The 16,215-nt window shown below is 46.5% G+C and overlaps 1 protein-coding gene across 1 annotated transcript in view; it reads left to right on the top strand.

Moving 5' to 3' along the window:
- The window catches only part of NID2 (nidogen 2), a 370,310-nt gene that overhangs the window by 293,814 nt on the left and 60,281 nt on the right, over positions 1-16,215 (top strand). The window contains exon 17 of the mRNA XM_069637470.1: positions 3,874-4,043. Within this exon, the coding sequence (XP_069493571.1) occupies positions 3,874-4,043 (170 nt within the window). The remainder of the gene's footprint in view (positions 1-3,873; positions 4,044-16,215) is intronic.

The raw sequence follows: 16,215 nt of genomic DNA, 5'->3' as shown, positions 1-16,215 counted from the left end.
CTTCCCTCTTGTCCCCACGAATGAGGCTCAGGAACAGCGAGATTTGCAGGAACTGCCAGGAACAGTTGCATCTTTTTCTTCAAAATAAGGTACTGTGAAAACCCGAACCGAGAGAATTTACCTCTCACTGCAAAAGCGCATGAAACTTTGGCAACTTACAGGCCTAGTCAGCTTGTGACTTGACATAGGAATCTTTCTTCTACGAACTACTTCCGAGAACCGTGGCAAAGATTTTTCCATTTAACTACCCGAACCATTTTTACCTATACAAGACACTAGCCCATTGACTTTGGCCTAAATATTGCATTGAATCAACTCCTCTGGTGAACTATACTGTTTTAGAGCAACTGTAATATTATCTTATGCCTTTTTGCTCCTACTTCAAATGTTCTGAATGCCATTTTGCTCCTACTTCAAAGTAGTTTAAATGTCACAGAACCGAATAGTGTGAAGTACTGTTGTATATTTTTGTGTGATATTGAGTGCCTCCTTTTAGTGAATGTTTTCTAAGTGACTGTGAAATAAATTAAGAAGTGTTTTACCAAGAAACCTTGAGTATAAGTGTCTATCTGAATACTTGTAATTATAGACCTCTGTGTAACACCCTTACAAGCTCACATTCCCTCTTGAGATGAGCCTAGCTGCTCAGCTCGCTACCAAAAACTATGCGGTACAGACTTATACCAAAGGTTGGTTTTTCTTACACCTGAAGTTATAGTTTTGTGTAGTGGTCCCAGAGGGTACTGCGTGCAAATTTTGCCCAACACACATGATCAATAAATTGTCCAAAGAAAGGTGAAAATACTACACCATGTGTACTGTAGTGGACCCATAAACATGATTTACTACAGTGAGCACAGGAAACGTTACACAGATAATTTGTCATACAAGACCCTGGTTGTAAAGAGCCAGGAAGCGGGGTCCCAGCCTCTGCAACACAGACGATCTGATAGGATATGTGTTTAATTTCTTGCACAATATTTGCATCGATATATTTTCATTATGCAGCCAGGTGAGGGAGCATGCCGGAGTGGGGGCCCATGGCATGTTCCCCTTTTGCAATACGATGAAGGCCTCTCTGAAAATGGGCCTAAAACGGGTAGATTGTCTTTTGTGTAAATGCACACAAATAAAGTAAATGCACAACTGCATGAGTTGACTTTGAGGAATTCGAGTTATGTATGGTAGACTTTGTGAAACTTTGAACATATGCAACAGTTATGCTGACTGGAAACGCACGTGAGGCGCGTGAGTTATGCAGTCTGTGTGTTGCTATGAAAAGAAACATTTCTAGGAAAGCTTGCTTTAATGAAACCTAATAGGCCGAAGAAGGGGTTCGGATGATGGGATAATGACCTGCCCGAAGATAGAGCTCACGGCAAAGCCAAGCACTAGACGTTGGAGAGGTGTCATTAGTCCACACAGTCATGACCCCTCCGGACTTCTGTGGGGCTGATGGTACCTAGACTTGTACGACTAAAATTTCAGGTAGTGCATTCTGATTGGCTGGGAAGTCAGTGATGGAATCGGTTTGCTAATCTGCATTCTTGCAGCCCAATTATTGAAATAAAAATGTTTTTAAAAAATGTGGCTTTCATATCGCATTCATGCCGGAATCCATCCTCTAAGTGCTGGACCGGATATCGAACCCATGCTGCTCAGTGTTGCTTTGCTCCCAATACAAGCATTTTGCTCTTGAGCTATTCTCCTGGCACATGTAAGTGACAAAGGATAATCATGTGACCATCAGGTCATTGGAAGTAAAACAAGTCAAACTCCTCTTTATGAAATGGAGGATGGGATCGAAAAGGATCTGGTTGGGTAAAATGAATTCCACTTAGTGGCTCCATATTATAGGCAAAAAAAGCCACCGCTAACCTAGGCACATGACTAACGGAGAGAGGTGGTCCCCTTGCTGGGAAAATAAATGTTACCTTTGGGGTATCCCTGCTTAGGAGTTGTGAGGATTCTTAAGCAGAGCACACAAAAACCCAGACACACACTGCAAGGCTTTGGATTAGGACCTAGCTGGGAGAAAAACAGGCCAAAAGCCTGGCAAAGTACAAGGGGCTACCTCATGAGGCCGAAAGTGTGTATTCTACCGACAACTGTGCCCTTGCTTTTGTCCTTTTGATAGTTTTATACAGATCCTTGCGGGGAAGTGATACAAGAAACTCTGACTGACTCCAAGGACCCAAGAATGTCTGCCGGGAATGTAAACAGGATTGGTCCTTTTTGAAGTAGCAGCATCTGGTGATAGTAATCCTCAATAGTAGAGCATGTGTGACTGCAGATGTCGCCCGGGGGAGGGGGCGTGTGGCTGGAGCATGGAACTATTCTGCTGGAATGGTGGAAGGGACTGGGAAGCAGTGGGGGGCATGAGGGGTGCATGCATGGGCGATTGCCAGAAGGTCCTGTCAAATGGTTGCAGAATCCATTTCCCAGGCTCTAGTAGGCATCAGGCACCAGTCTCCATGGTACGATTCACAATGCATTGTTTTACAGAATAAAGTAAAGCATTCCCTCTGGGAAGGTCTGTCCAGCCTACACGCCCATTTTTAACTATCCAGGAAAGCCAGTGCCTTGTGATGCAATGTGCTTTTTTTTAATCTATTTAAAACAAAAAACTAGCAAAACATCCAAACATTCTTTCAGACATAAGTTAATTACATGCGTCGTGTTTTGATAAACCATAGTGTTTGCAAAGCTGGCAGGAAGGACCCTGCCATCCTTTTAAGTCCTAAGTGGGCCACTCCCCCAAGGGTAGGTCTAGTTACACGCGGTGGATGAGCGTCTGCACGTGGGACTGCGCACTGTGATCTAATGTACACGTGCAGATTTGAGAACGCCCAGTTCCCACAGCCAGAAAGTTAGCTGGGCACCCGACCAAGTCTGGAATGCTTCCCTCTTACTCTCGCAGAGGGAAGTGAACTGGCATAGTGCCACCTTTGTGTGCGCAATCAGCAATTAAACAAAAACTGCTACAGTGAAAGTGGCACAATGGTTTCCGGATGGCTCTCAGTTGCACAATGTGGATGTGGCATCTTCTGGAGTAGCGGCGGATGCAACCCAGGGCGTCAATGGTTTACTGGCTGGGTCTTCTAGGGCCATTCGGGACAACGAGACCCAGAAGCCCGAGTGCTTAGTTACAGTGGTGGTCCAAGTGTACGAAAAGAAGTAGTGTCCCCCCACCCCACAATCTCCCTCCTCCCACGCGCAACACTCCTGCTGTTTAAGGTAATGTTCAGCGCATGTTTCAACTTCTTGCGACACCTTTATTTTAAAACTAAACCATTCCTAACGGTTTCTTTTTAAAATAAAAATATAAGAAAAGTAAAACTTTTTTAAACGGCAGAGGAGCATCGCTTCCGCCCACTTCGACCCCTGCTTATTTATGTATTCATACTCGACCCCCTTGTTATTGTTACATAATCATATAATAATACTTCATGAAAGAGTGGTTGTAACCTAGACTGTGACATTGAAAAGAATGATCACCGTGAAATCTACAGAGCATTGTTTAAATGCTTTGCAATTAGATAGTTGGTTGTTACCTTGTGTCCATCGTCATTTCTCTTAGCTCTCTCGCTCCCCCCTCTCCCTCCCGCTCTCTCTCTCCCCCTCTCTCTTCCCCTCTCACACTCTCTCCCCTTTTAGATGGGCAAATTGACTCTGTGATGTTGGAGTACTGGAGTGACCAAATGTGTGCTTGTGGAACGTGGATTCCACATGTTGTCGAAGCATCTGTAAACACATCTGTAAACAATTTGAATATTGCCTGGAGGGTGTGGCTATCTCGCGCCGTGCTTTGTAGACCTTCATGTGTTGTCAGTGATGTGCTCAAAGAACATGTCTTTTCTTGCTCCGTTTCAGGTATACCCACGATTGCGCCTCCCACTATGCGACCAGAACCCCGTACCGACGTGACCCCTCCCGCGGAAGGCACTTACCTCATGTACGCCCAGGGACAGCAGATAGGCGTCTTACCTTTGAACGGCACGCGGCTGAACAAAGCAACTGCCAAGACACTACTCTCACTTCACGTAAAGTATTTCCTCTCATCTCCCCTGACATGACAGTGGTGTTTTGTAACACGCTAACCTGCTAACTAGAAACTTACTAGCGTGCGACCATGTCACATTTACAAGCAGAATGAAAGCACGGACATTGGTCTATTTCGTTTAATTTTAGACCTACAATTATATTCAGACTTCTTTTTTATTTTTATAATCGCAGCTCCTTAATTGGATGGGATACAGTCTGAAAAGTGCATTTGCTTGTTGTGATCTGACCCGACTGTATGCTTGTGTGATTATATGTTTAGAGACTACCCTTATATCATTTGTATATGTCTGATTCAGTCTAGCCCTGTCTATGACTCATGTAGAGCGAAGTAGATCCCTCCCCCCGTGCCACCAATAAGCCAAGAACCAGGCTGAGGTACAGACAGAATATATATTTATTGAATAATATGTCCATTGATTATTCGCACCAAACGATTACACACGTCACCTTCTCTGTGGCACAAAACAAAGCTTCAATACCAAACTCACTTTTGGGTCTCATGTACATGGAACACCGGCCAAATAAACAGATCAACCCTCCTGTCCCACAAAAAACCCTGGATGTCTAAATTAAACAAAACCGTGGAACAGTGCAAAATCATGAACTTGGTAATCCTTTTCTGAAGTTGGATTTAAATCACAGCGCCATTGTTTACAAGCAGTGCGCTTCACATGTAATCTTCCCGCGCACATTTCAAACTAGCAATGTGAAAGCACATCGAACATTGAAAAACAAGACATGTATCACACATATGAAACCTTTTCCTCCTTCACCCTGAAGCAATACAAAATCTCACTTTTAGAAGGGTCACTTTCTCACTCTCAGGAGAGGGTGTATATTTCAATTGGGTTCTTTATTTCATTTAGCAAGACACATCTCTGCCCCAGCACCAAAAACCCTGACATTCAGTGTACATGTCTCACCCCTCTGATTTAAGGCCAGGTCTGAGGAATGGTGAACAATTTAGGAATTTTGTTTTTAGACAAGGACATTCTTTCCCTTGTGGGAGTTCTGGGATTGGAAACGAGAAATGGGAATTGTTAGGGAGAATTGTCATTTTTAGTGCTGAATTCCTCCAACCTCGGAGACCTTAGGACTTTTTAATTTTAACCATGTAGTGAGAGACCTTTTTCTCACTCTCATGTGCTTTGACCTCATTTGGATTATGTTTCCACTATTTTTGGAGTCTGACAAAGTCCATAGACATCTACTTTTTGTATGGTGGCACACAGCACCTTCAGTGCAATGTCACTGAGAAATCCTTTACATTTCTCATTAGCTTTAAATACATTTCCTTATGTGAACTACTGTTCCCACAAATAGTAAAGTGAAATTGACTTTGCTTACCTTTTCTCTTTGTAGGTCCAGCACACCCCATTTTATGTGGAGTGCTGGGGGGTTACTTAGTAGCCCCTTTTCCAACCTTCTCATGTAACATTTTTATGTTACCCTCACTACTTTAAATGGCTGGTGGCAGTGGTTTAACTTTCCTACCATTGTGCTTTTCTAACACTGAACCCTCAGCTGCAGTACAGCACCCATGGGTGACCATTTTGTCAAAATGGCCCTGACTTCTTTTTTTGCCATTTTCTTTTTTTGATGTCTTTCTTGGGTTTTACTCTGTGCCTTGAGGCAGATTTGAGCCCTTAGTTCTATTTGCCTTTGGCAGGCTTCAGCCCTGAAGCCTGCCTCTCGTCCCAGTGTGTCTGGAGAGGCAGGATGTGAGGGAGGATCCCAAAACTCCCCTGTCCTTTGTCTCTAAGAATGCCTGAATGCAACAAGTCCCGATTGGCTGGCTGGCTGTTCTGCCACTCTGCTGTGTGATTGACAGCCTAGGCTGTGCATGATTGGGAGAAACCTGCTTAAAAAGTGAGGGATTTGGGACTAGAGTCGACCACTGGAAGAAGTTTCTGATGCAGAAACGTGCACAAAGCTTGCTGCATCGTCCTGGACCTTTGAATTGCCCAGTGAAGCCCTGCTGCTGTGTGGAACCCCTTTTTCAATTCGAGAGAGAAGCTCCGGAAGGGACAACTGCTTCCCGTGGGTCAGTGGGACCAACTAAACCTGAGACGAACTCCACTGGACAGTCTTCCCGACTGGCTGTACTACTTCACTGCTGTAAGAACCAAGTGCCAGGGGTCGAGAACTCTGTAGTCTGGTGCAACATCTGAAATCAGGCTAGAAACTCCAGCAGTCTCCTAAGGACCCTCCAGAAGCAGGACATTCTAACAGTACGTAAAGGGTTAACTTACCTGTCAATTGGGTTCCACCATTCCCAAATGTAATGCTGTTGGTTTCACTTTATTATTCCTAGAATTTCCTTACACTCTTCTATGGTTCTTATACCCTGTTTACCTTGTGACTCTGTTTGTCTAGCGCCCTTAAGCTTCCGGGTCAGTGGCTGCACTGTATAAGTAATAAATAAATAAAATAAATAATTGTACGAGTGTCCCTAATTGGGTCTTGCTTCCCCCGACTTGCCGTAAGTCTGCCTAGGTCATACTTACCTTTTAGGTTGCTGGTAGCTCCTTAGAAAAATATATAGATTTTACTTACCTGGAGTATAACTGTTATCCTAAAAATAAGTTAGTTATTGCTTCTCTTAGTCTTTGAACTGAAAAGCAACTGTAATTGAATATTCCACGCCAAGGTCCAACTTCCGTAGAATAACTGTTATCCTAAATCAGAGTTATAGGTGTTTTACTGTTCCTAGAGTAAGTTTTCCACTATTCTGAAAAGTATAGTCCAGGTGACTTTCTATGTGATTTCTTGCTGAGCGTCACAGTATTATTGAAAGTAATCTAAAAGTAACTATTGGTTTTGACTTCCTTGGAACTACTGTTAGGTGTTCCAAATTAGGTTACATATTTTTGGTCTGTGTACCTTCAAGCATAGTGTTTTTTTTTTATTTTTTTTTTTGTAATTGTGGTTATACATAATGTGATAGTACTTATTTCCCCCAAGATTTATCTGGTTCTACTTGTATTTAAATAATACCATGTATTTTTACAATACATAGTGTTTTAGTGTTTCTTTGGACCATTGGTATTACAATGTCTCTGTACTGATTCTACAGCCCTCTCTCCCTCCTAAGATAAGCCTAGCTGCTCTGTCTACGCTACCCTACTTTTTTTTTCAATTTTTTTATTATGTGAAGTGTGATAATGCGTCGGTACAAGCAAAGGTACGGTAATTACAAATATAGTATTCTTCATTCTAAGCAGTTTTTGTAGCAGACACACTGACAAACAAACCAGAAAAAGGGAAGAAAAAAAATGCACAACCTTTCCATATATAAAGTCGATTTAAGCACAGGGTGCGAGTCAGGCCATGTGATCTCGAAGAGGCACAGTGTCCTGGGCACCACAGAGTGATAAAATGTGGGATCCAGCATCAGATAAAGTGAAAGTTAACAGTACTTGAAATCAAACAAGCATACTGTGGATAACAGGGGTGTTCATGGTGGTTTATCATCCGACGGGTGGAACATAGTGAAGACAAGTGAGTTCCAGGATACAAATGTTTCGGCAGCACCATCCTCGTAAAAGTGCAAAGACGCAGCCCATGCTCTCGTTTCAGCCTCATACCAGGCATCAAAGTCCTATAACCATGATTTAAATTTGGGGCCTTTTGGGGATTTCCAGGACATGGCAATTCTCCTCTTTGCAAGTATACATGCTAAGTCCATAAATCTGATGACCTGTTTGTGTTTGCTTTGTCTGGCGTATGTACCCAACAGGCACCCCTTTCGGGGCCCAGTCGTATCCAGTAACCCCGGCCCCCTTGCAGGCCTGTACAATACGAGACCAGAAAAACTGCACTTTTGCACATTTCCAGAACATATGGATAAGGTTTGCATTGTCCTGGTGGCACCAGGGGCAGGCCGAGCGTGTGCCTTTGCTAAATTTGGCTACCCATCTGGGGGGTCATATAAGTGCGGCGAAGGTTGATCTGCAGTAGCCTGAACCTAGCCTTCCGTGATATGTATTTGGGGAAACCAAGCACACGTTCCCACTCCCTGTCAGCGATTGCAGAGCCCATATCAGTTTCCCTTCTAAGGGCCTCATTACGAGGCTGGCGAATGGGTTTACCGGCACCGGTAATGGTGCCGGTAAACCCATTCCGCCCTATTACGAGGTTCCCTCGCGGGACCCGGAACAGACGTCTGGTCTGGTAAAACCAGACGTCCTTTCCTGGTCCCAGGTGGGGACCAAGGAGCTAGTAACGGGCCCGTTATCAACAGGCCCATTATCTCCATCCCCATTGAGCCCTATGGGGCCTTGAATGGTGGGGATTGGTTTTGTGAATGAGGAATTACCGGGTCCTCCAAGGTTGGAATGATCCGGTAATTCCTCATTCACAGACCCCGGACACGATTTTGGAGGCAGCCATGGCGCTAATGGCACCATGGCTACCTCCAAACTCATAATGAGGCCATAAGTCTCCGACCAGGGTTTCTAATGCTGGAGTTAACCAGTAAGCAACCATACAGACTTCTTACAGGCCTCCAGCCACCTTCCAGCGTGCAGACCAAGGCCAGAAATGTTTATTCTACTGGTTCCTCAGGCCACCCATTCCATTTACTATTTGCTACCCCCTTGCACCTCCTCACCTTCATATACCTTTGAAATTGTCCCGTGGCCAGGCCAGACAGTTGAGTCCCACCCAGGTATATATGCCATATTCCTCACAGCGTCTAGAAACACCCAAGTCTTCTCTGTTCACACATACGTCAGCCACTATTGGCACATTAGGGGACTAGAGGTGGCCCACTTTGAGCACCCTCAGTGTCCTAGTCCTGTCTAAGGTGCCACTACGTATTGGAGCAGTGTGGTGTTGATTCCGATGTGGGATCATCAAAAGCCACTTCGAGACAAAAGCTCAGTTGGGCAGCTAAATAGTAAAGCTCAAGCCTTGGTAGTTGCGCCCCACTGTCTCTATAAGGTAGGCACAACACAGCAAGGGATAATCTGCGGTGACACGAACCCCAAAGGAAATCTCGGATCCATGAGTCTAAAAGGCGAAAAAAGGACACCCCTATATAGTAGTGGACATTAGTAAAACTATAAAGGAATCTAGGAAGGACAACCATTTTGACAATGGCGATTCTGCCCATGAGTGACAGCGGTAAACTAGACCAGAAGGACATGGATTTCTTGAGGCCATCCACCACCTTAATTGTGTTATGTTTGTGTGTCCTCTGGTGTATGCGTGATCTGGATTCTCAGGTATCTAAATGATTACGTCTCCCAAAGGTGTCCCAGGTCAGGCAAGGTGGCCACACTTTCCTCCAGACCACCCAGAGTGGTGAGACAGAATTTCTGTTTATTAAAGGAGATCCCGGATAACTCTGCAAATCTATCCAGCACATCTAGGATCAGGGGGGAGGTTGTGGAACATTTCACACAGGCAGAGCAGAATATCATATGCTGTTGGGACAAACGCCCAGGTAGACTGGAGGGCCACTAGGAGTTGGAAGGCCCAACACCTTCCTCCAAAAAGGAACGTAGACCCAGTCAAACAGCAAGTTGAACTGCAGTTTATTACAGCCAAAACCAACAGGGATCCGTACAGGGATAGAAGAAATCCAGACGTCTCAATGTCTCCTGGCTCGCAGGCCAGTTTTTTCCTAACATTACGTCTGAATGATGTCACAACCTGGGCCTATTGGATTGGTCGTCAGGAGCCTAACAACCTATATGATCTCCTATGAGTTATTCTATTGGCCCTCGCATATCAGGTGGCTGGCCTGGTCCATCCCCAAATTGCTATCTTTAACAATGTTGCAGTGTGAGGGTCTTACCATTGGTTCTTGCCCATTGCCACCCACCCGTAGGAGTCTGAACTGCGATTGGCTAGAGCTGACCTCCCCAGGCCTGGGATCCGCAAAAGTTCCCAGCTCTTAGGTGTACCTTCTCAAGGTAATATGAACGCCTGTATCTGCATTGTAACTTGTGTGTACCACCTTAGACTATGAGAGTGCTTGTTCATCTCGTGCAACACTTGTCTAACATTGTAGCATCTTGGTTGCAAGCTTCTGTCTGGTGGCGTGATATCCGCTCCCTTTCCCAGCGCTGGTTTCTGTCCATTGTCTGAGTCGGCTGGGTCACGTGTTCAGAGACCATAATTCGGAGCTGCAGAGCTCCAAATCATGAAGATTTATTTGTATTTATTACAGCTAGTGTTACTGTCGTTCAGGGAATGGAATTTCATTCGTATCTGGTGGCCTTGGCAGCAGGTCCTATCTCACACGTTTGCACTTGTCCAGCCTGAATTTAACTCAGCTCCACTCTTGCTGAGAGGCCTGTGGCCTGCTGTACTTTTCCTAAACCATTATGTGGTTCCTACAGTGTCCATGCTATTCTATATTCTCCATAGGTTAGTCACACTTGGCTCTGTCAGGTCCCATAGGTGCTCCTGCAGTTCATAAGGTTATTTGCATATAAGCATCTGTAAGCTTTACTCGGGATCTCTTGCTTCTTGCGGTTTCTGCGTTGAGCTAATGACAAAATTAATAAAGCAATGACAGTATGTATATGTATCTATACTCTACCTATAGAACTGTACGCTCATGTTCTTCATGTATTCGGGTGTGTGCTTGTGTCCCAATGTGCGGATGGCATGTATGCTTCATGTCTAGCGCTGCTGAGTCGTGGTGTCTCTAACAATGTCAGTAACATGGCTTCTAAGCGCTTTAGTCAATACCGTCAATTGAGGTCTCTTCATTTATAGTCTGGGGCTCTTCCTCCACTGTGGGGTAGACTTGTACCGCACTTGGTCTGCATGGCTGGCTGAGGGGGTACCTTTCAACTTATCGATCATTGGAGCACTAGGAATTGGTCCGAAATAGTATGGGCATTCATGGTATCTCCTGGCCTTCTTCCACGTCATGTATCTTTATAGGAGGGGGCTAATTTGCCCACCCCTCCCCACTGCATAAAGCGATATCAAGTGTCTGGACCCACCAATCATGATGCCCGTGTCCAGGTATTCCTGACGCAAGTATGTTGCCAGGGGTTCCATAGCTGATATATATAGCATGGGTGAAAGTGGGCAACCCTGACTGTTCCCCCGACATAAATTCCATACCCATCAATTCCCTACCACAGAAATCTGGCAACCAGATTTCACTTGTGCTGTTGGGTAGTGTCGCTGTATACCTCACCATCGGACAAAGCTCTCTCCCAGCCCAAAACTCTGCATCGAGGCAAGCAACCGGTCCCAGTATGCTGAGTCAAAAGCCTTGATGGCATCAAAAGATGCCACCACACAGCGTTCTTCTTGAGAGTTTGTTTGATCAAAATATGCTGAAGTCTATGGAGTTTCAGGGTGGTGCTGTGACCTGGCACAAAACCAGTCTGGTCTGTGTGTATCAAGGAAGGAATAACTTTGCAGAGGCGCGCCGCCAGAACCATTGTGAGTATCTTGATGTCATAGTTCAGCAAAGCAAGGAGGCAGTAAGCGTCGCACCTGTCCATTGGTTGGCCAGGTTTTGGAATAGCGATCACCAAGGTCCCCCTCATGCTAGCCTTTAGTATGCCCCTTTTGTATGCCTCCTCAAAGACCTTTAGGAGTACTGGAGCTCGGGTAGGGCCATATGCCTTGTAGCACTCCGGAGGGAGTCCATCACTACCCGGCGTCTTACAGGTAGAGAGGGAGACAATTGCTTCACTTATCCCTTCCACAGTGATGGGTTGATCTAGAGAGACTTGCTGGTCAACAGCAAGCCTCAGTAGCCAGATCAATGAGGGGGCTTCTATTATGTCCTCCTGGTTATCGTGGCTGTACAGTTGTGTATAAGTAGTATGTTGATCGCCTGTTGGGATCTCCGCGGAGCCCCACATTTGTCAAGGAGCATTGTGGTCGGGGGCCTAATATGTTCACATTTTCAAAACCATGCCAATTGTCTCACAGATCTATCTCCCTCTACGTGGGCCCGGGCCATCCATGTGGCATAGTCGAATTTAGACCGTATCCCCCATGCCTCATGGCACCGGAAACAGATTCAGCCAGCTTACCCTCGTTCACCCAGCAGTTTGGGTGTTGGGTTTCTAGTATTCTAATCTCCTCTTCGGTGGCCTCCAATTCTTCCCATAGCTTCCGGCGAATGTCTCCTGTGCTCGCTATGACCTCACCTCTAGTTACTACTTTAATTGGTTCCCAGATGGTGCCCCAGCTGTCCACACTCCTTACATTATGATCAAAAAAGTTAGTTAAGGATTCTAATGGTGCTCTCCTGAAAGACTTGTCAGTCAACGCACTAGTGGGCATGTGCCATGTCGGGACAAAGAAGTAGTCAATTCTAGTGTGTAGTTTGTGGCGAGAAGAGTAGTAGGAAAACCCTCTCGTAGTTGAGTGCAGCTCCCTCCAGACATCAACCAGATCCAGATCTGTTAACGTGGCGTTTAGAGCCATGGTAGCTGGTAGCCGGGAGCTGTCTCGGGGGGGTAGGGGGGAGGGGGCTGGTGGTGGATCTGTCGAGTGTTGCATCTTTCACACAGTTAGTCCCCACCCCATTAAGGGAAACCCTCCCGCCTCGGTGCAATAAAGGTGCAGAGCATACGTACATGGGACGGGATTGCGTGGTTTGGGAAATATGAATTAACAATGCAGATTTCTCCATGGGTAAGATAACCCCTTATGATTAGGTACCTCCCCATGCCGCTCCACCTCAAGCAGTTAGAAGGGTAGCGATCCACTAATCCAAGTCAGCCCTCCCCTAGCAAACCTGGAGTATGTGGCCCCATAGCCAGTTACGCCCCAGCAGTTCAGGAGCGCCTCTTGTTCCTCAGCTAATAGGTGGGTCTCTTGGAGTAAAGCTATAGAAATGTTCTTGCGCTGCAAGTAAGATTTCCGCTGGTTGCTACGAAGATAGCTCAGATCACATACATTTCAGGTCAATATTCTGATCGTAGCCATGTTACTGCGTATGTTGAATAGTCCCAACAGGTCCCTGATGGCCCCTACTGTTCAGGACAAGCTTCCTGCCCAATCCCAACCCCCATAAAACAGGAAGCTTAAGATGTTGGTTTGTAGTATATAAAGCATCATCATAGACATTTCGAAGTAGCATCCATAGCGCCATCAAGTTATGGCAGACACATACCCCTGAGAGCCGTACTGTATGGAGTGAACCAAAGTGTAACTAACAACCCAACTTCATAACATTGCCCAACAAAACCACCCTGTTCGGGCATTCCGACACTGCTGAGGCCTGGAGTGGCCATTTTGTACCAGCTAGTGAGACCAGCAACATGCCGATACCCAGTGTCAACTTGTGAGTGGATGAATGAGACCAACAGTGTGAACAAAAAGGATATCCGTAGCGGCATAAGGTCTTCTGCCCAATAACATTAGTTGAGGGAAACCAAAAAAAATTAACCAGGAGTTACGAACTTGCTTCTCAGTCAAATGGGGAGCAGCGCATGGGCTCAGCGCAACTCCACCATCCATACAAAGATATTCCACATCAGTGGTGGGGCATGACTGTTCCAGGGTAAGGGAAAAGGTAGTTTGGTCCTGCAGGCAGACACACCGTCCGGCGTCTGAGCCGCACTTATTGGCCAACTTGTTGTGCTCCATCCACATGTTTGCAGCCATCTAGAAAATATGATTTGCCGTTGTAAAGGATCTTCAGCCTAGCAGGGTACATGAGCATATATTTGAGCCCTAGTTCCCTGAGCCTCATCTTGATGGGCACAAATGTGTTTCTGGGTCTCTGGAGTGCAGGGGTATAGTCTGGGTAAATAGCGATTTTGGAGTTTTCTCGTAGTATCTTGTCCCCCTCCTGGGAGTGCTGTAAAATTACCTCCCTGTCACGGAAGTTCAGGATCCTAGCAATCACTGGTCTAGGGTGGGATCCCGGTGGTGGCCTCTTCTGGAGGGTTCGGTGAGCCCTTTGAACTGCAAAACCGTGCAACAATTCACCAAGGCCAATCTCTTGTAGTAGTAGGTTTTCCATGTAGGTCGGTCGGATCGGCCCTTCAGTTCCTTCTGACAAACCAAGCACGCATATATTGTTCGTGCATGGTCTGCCTTCAGCATCCTCAGCAAGCATTTCCAGAGTAGCATTCCGTCTTTCCAGCTTCTCGACTCTCACCTCTAGATCTTTAGTGGTGACCACAGTGGTGTTTAGCAGATATTCTGCAGTTGTAACCCTCTCTGACAATTGCCTGACATCCTATCGAAATAGTTGTACATCAACTTTTACTTCATCAATTCTATTCTCTAGGGAGCTTCGCCAGGCAGCAATTGCATCTAGAACTTGGTTTTCCTGTGGGTCATGGGTGGGAGCTGGTACCGTTGGTTGCTCAGTGCCTGTCTCTTGGAGTGCACCAGTATGTTTGTTTCAGCTGGCAAAAGAGTCCGTGATAGTGGTTTTCCCCCTGTGCTTTGTAGACAACATCTTAAGAAATGAGTTGCAGAGGCAGCGTGGGAGGTGTGCCTCCCCACCATAGAGCCAAATAGTCCAGATTAAGGAGATAAGTAGGCACAGGGCCCAGCGACCGCCGCACCCCCCAGGTTCTGTTGGCATGGCCTCTACTGTAGGGGAGGGGGGGTCTCACTCAGATCAGGCGGGTAAAATCATCAATGACGCCATAGGGTGGTTGTGGCAGAGTGAGGAAAAGGGGGATGCAGCATAGGTATAATGTACAGGTGTTGCGAGTCAGTGCCCCCAAAAGCGAAGAAAAACTGTAGTGTGTGGCAGATCACCACCACCACAGCAGGGACAACCCATTTGGGCCAGTGAGCATTAGTTAGTGTGGGTAAGGCTGCCGGGCCGTGCTCTCAGAAATCCGGGGCCAGAGCCGCGTTCGAGCGGGTAGTGCAGGGATTTAGGGCCAGAGGCACACCATAGCGAGCAGGGAAAATTGGCAGCTGTACATGAGGAGTCATTTTATGGCAGCGCACCATGTCGGTGAGGATGCTGGTTGCAGCGCGGCTCCCGCCGTGTCCAGCTAGCTACCGCTCTGAGCTTGAGTGGAAAGATACAATACAGTCCTGCAGTGCTGCGCAGCAGCATACTAATGCTGGGACCCAAGGCAACGTTCTAGGCGGGCAGCACCGCAGCAACCATTGAGGCCTAGATCGCACCGCTCCTTGTCTCGACTCTGACTCCATTCCACCGAGGGCAGGATGCGCTCTTCAACCCGCAGAACATGCGAGTTAGCACCTGGCTTTAAGTCTAGGCAGAAGCCTCCTGCAAACTCAGGCTGGATGCATAGCCATCGGGTCACAAGGGAGAGTTCAGATTGATATGGACAGCATAGATCGCCCACCCCGGCAAACCTCTCCCCTAGTTACACAGCTTCATGACAGCCGGCATCTTGGGTCACAGGGGGGGTTCCTCTTTCAGTGCAAGTTTCTTCACCGTGCCAGCTCCAATTTGAGTCAGGAGAAGGATGGCTAGGGAGATGTTGGCTCCCTTTACACAGGGGGTATCTTTTTAATTCGAATTCAAGCAGTGTTGGGAGCTGCTATCCGGATCAGGCCAGGATCTCAGTGAGAACTCCAAGCAGTCACAGCCTTACTGCATGAGCTCAGGCCACACCCCATGCCTACGCTACCCTACACTAAGGTGGTACAGCCTTATACCAAGAGTGGAGTTTTGTACTGCCTCAGTTGAATGGTTTTACTAAGCCCTTTTTGGACTTCCGAAAAATTGTCCTATCAGAAGGGTTTAATCAGACTTCGGTTACACAGCAGACTCGGGTCGCTGGAAATTGCTACAGACGTCTTTTATTCATATTTCTCTTCAGATTCAGCTCCACGGTTGACTTGTCAGCAGCTTCCAGGATCAGAGTATTCATAAGGAACTACAGCACAACATCTGTAAACTCTCCCTGCAGCTTACAGAAAGGGGCGGTCTGGCTGTCCAATCAGGAAAGCCATCCCCCCATTGGGACTTGGTTCCTTTCAGGCAAAGTGAAAGACAAAGAGCTGCAGAATGTTGTACTGCTCCCTCGCTTCCTGCCTTCTAAGACACTCTGGAGCCTTGACAGGGAATACAAAGGATTCCCATCAAAGACAAAACTCCAACCGAGGTTGTTCCCACCTAGAATGGCAGAAGAATATCTAGGAAACAAAAAATAAATGAGAAATGGAAAAAAGGAGCCCACCGGTATAGTATAATGGTGGCCCCCCTGTGCA

The sequence above is a fragment of the Ambystoma mexicanum genome, chromosome 14, assembly GCF_040938575.1.
Source record: "Ambystoma mexicanum isolate Mex_15411 chromosome 14, UKY_AmexF1_1, whole genome shotgun sequence".
Taxonomy (NCBI): domain Eukaryota; kingdom Metazoa; phylum Chordata; class Amphibia; order Caudata; family Ambystomatidae; genus Ambystoma; species Ambystoma mexicanum.
This window is presented reverse-complemented; position numbering and strand designations above follow the sequence as displayed.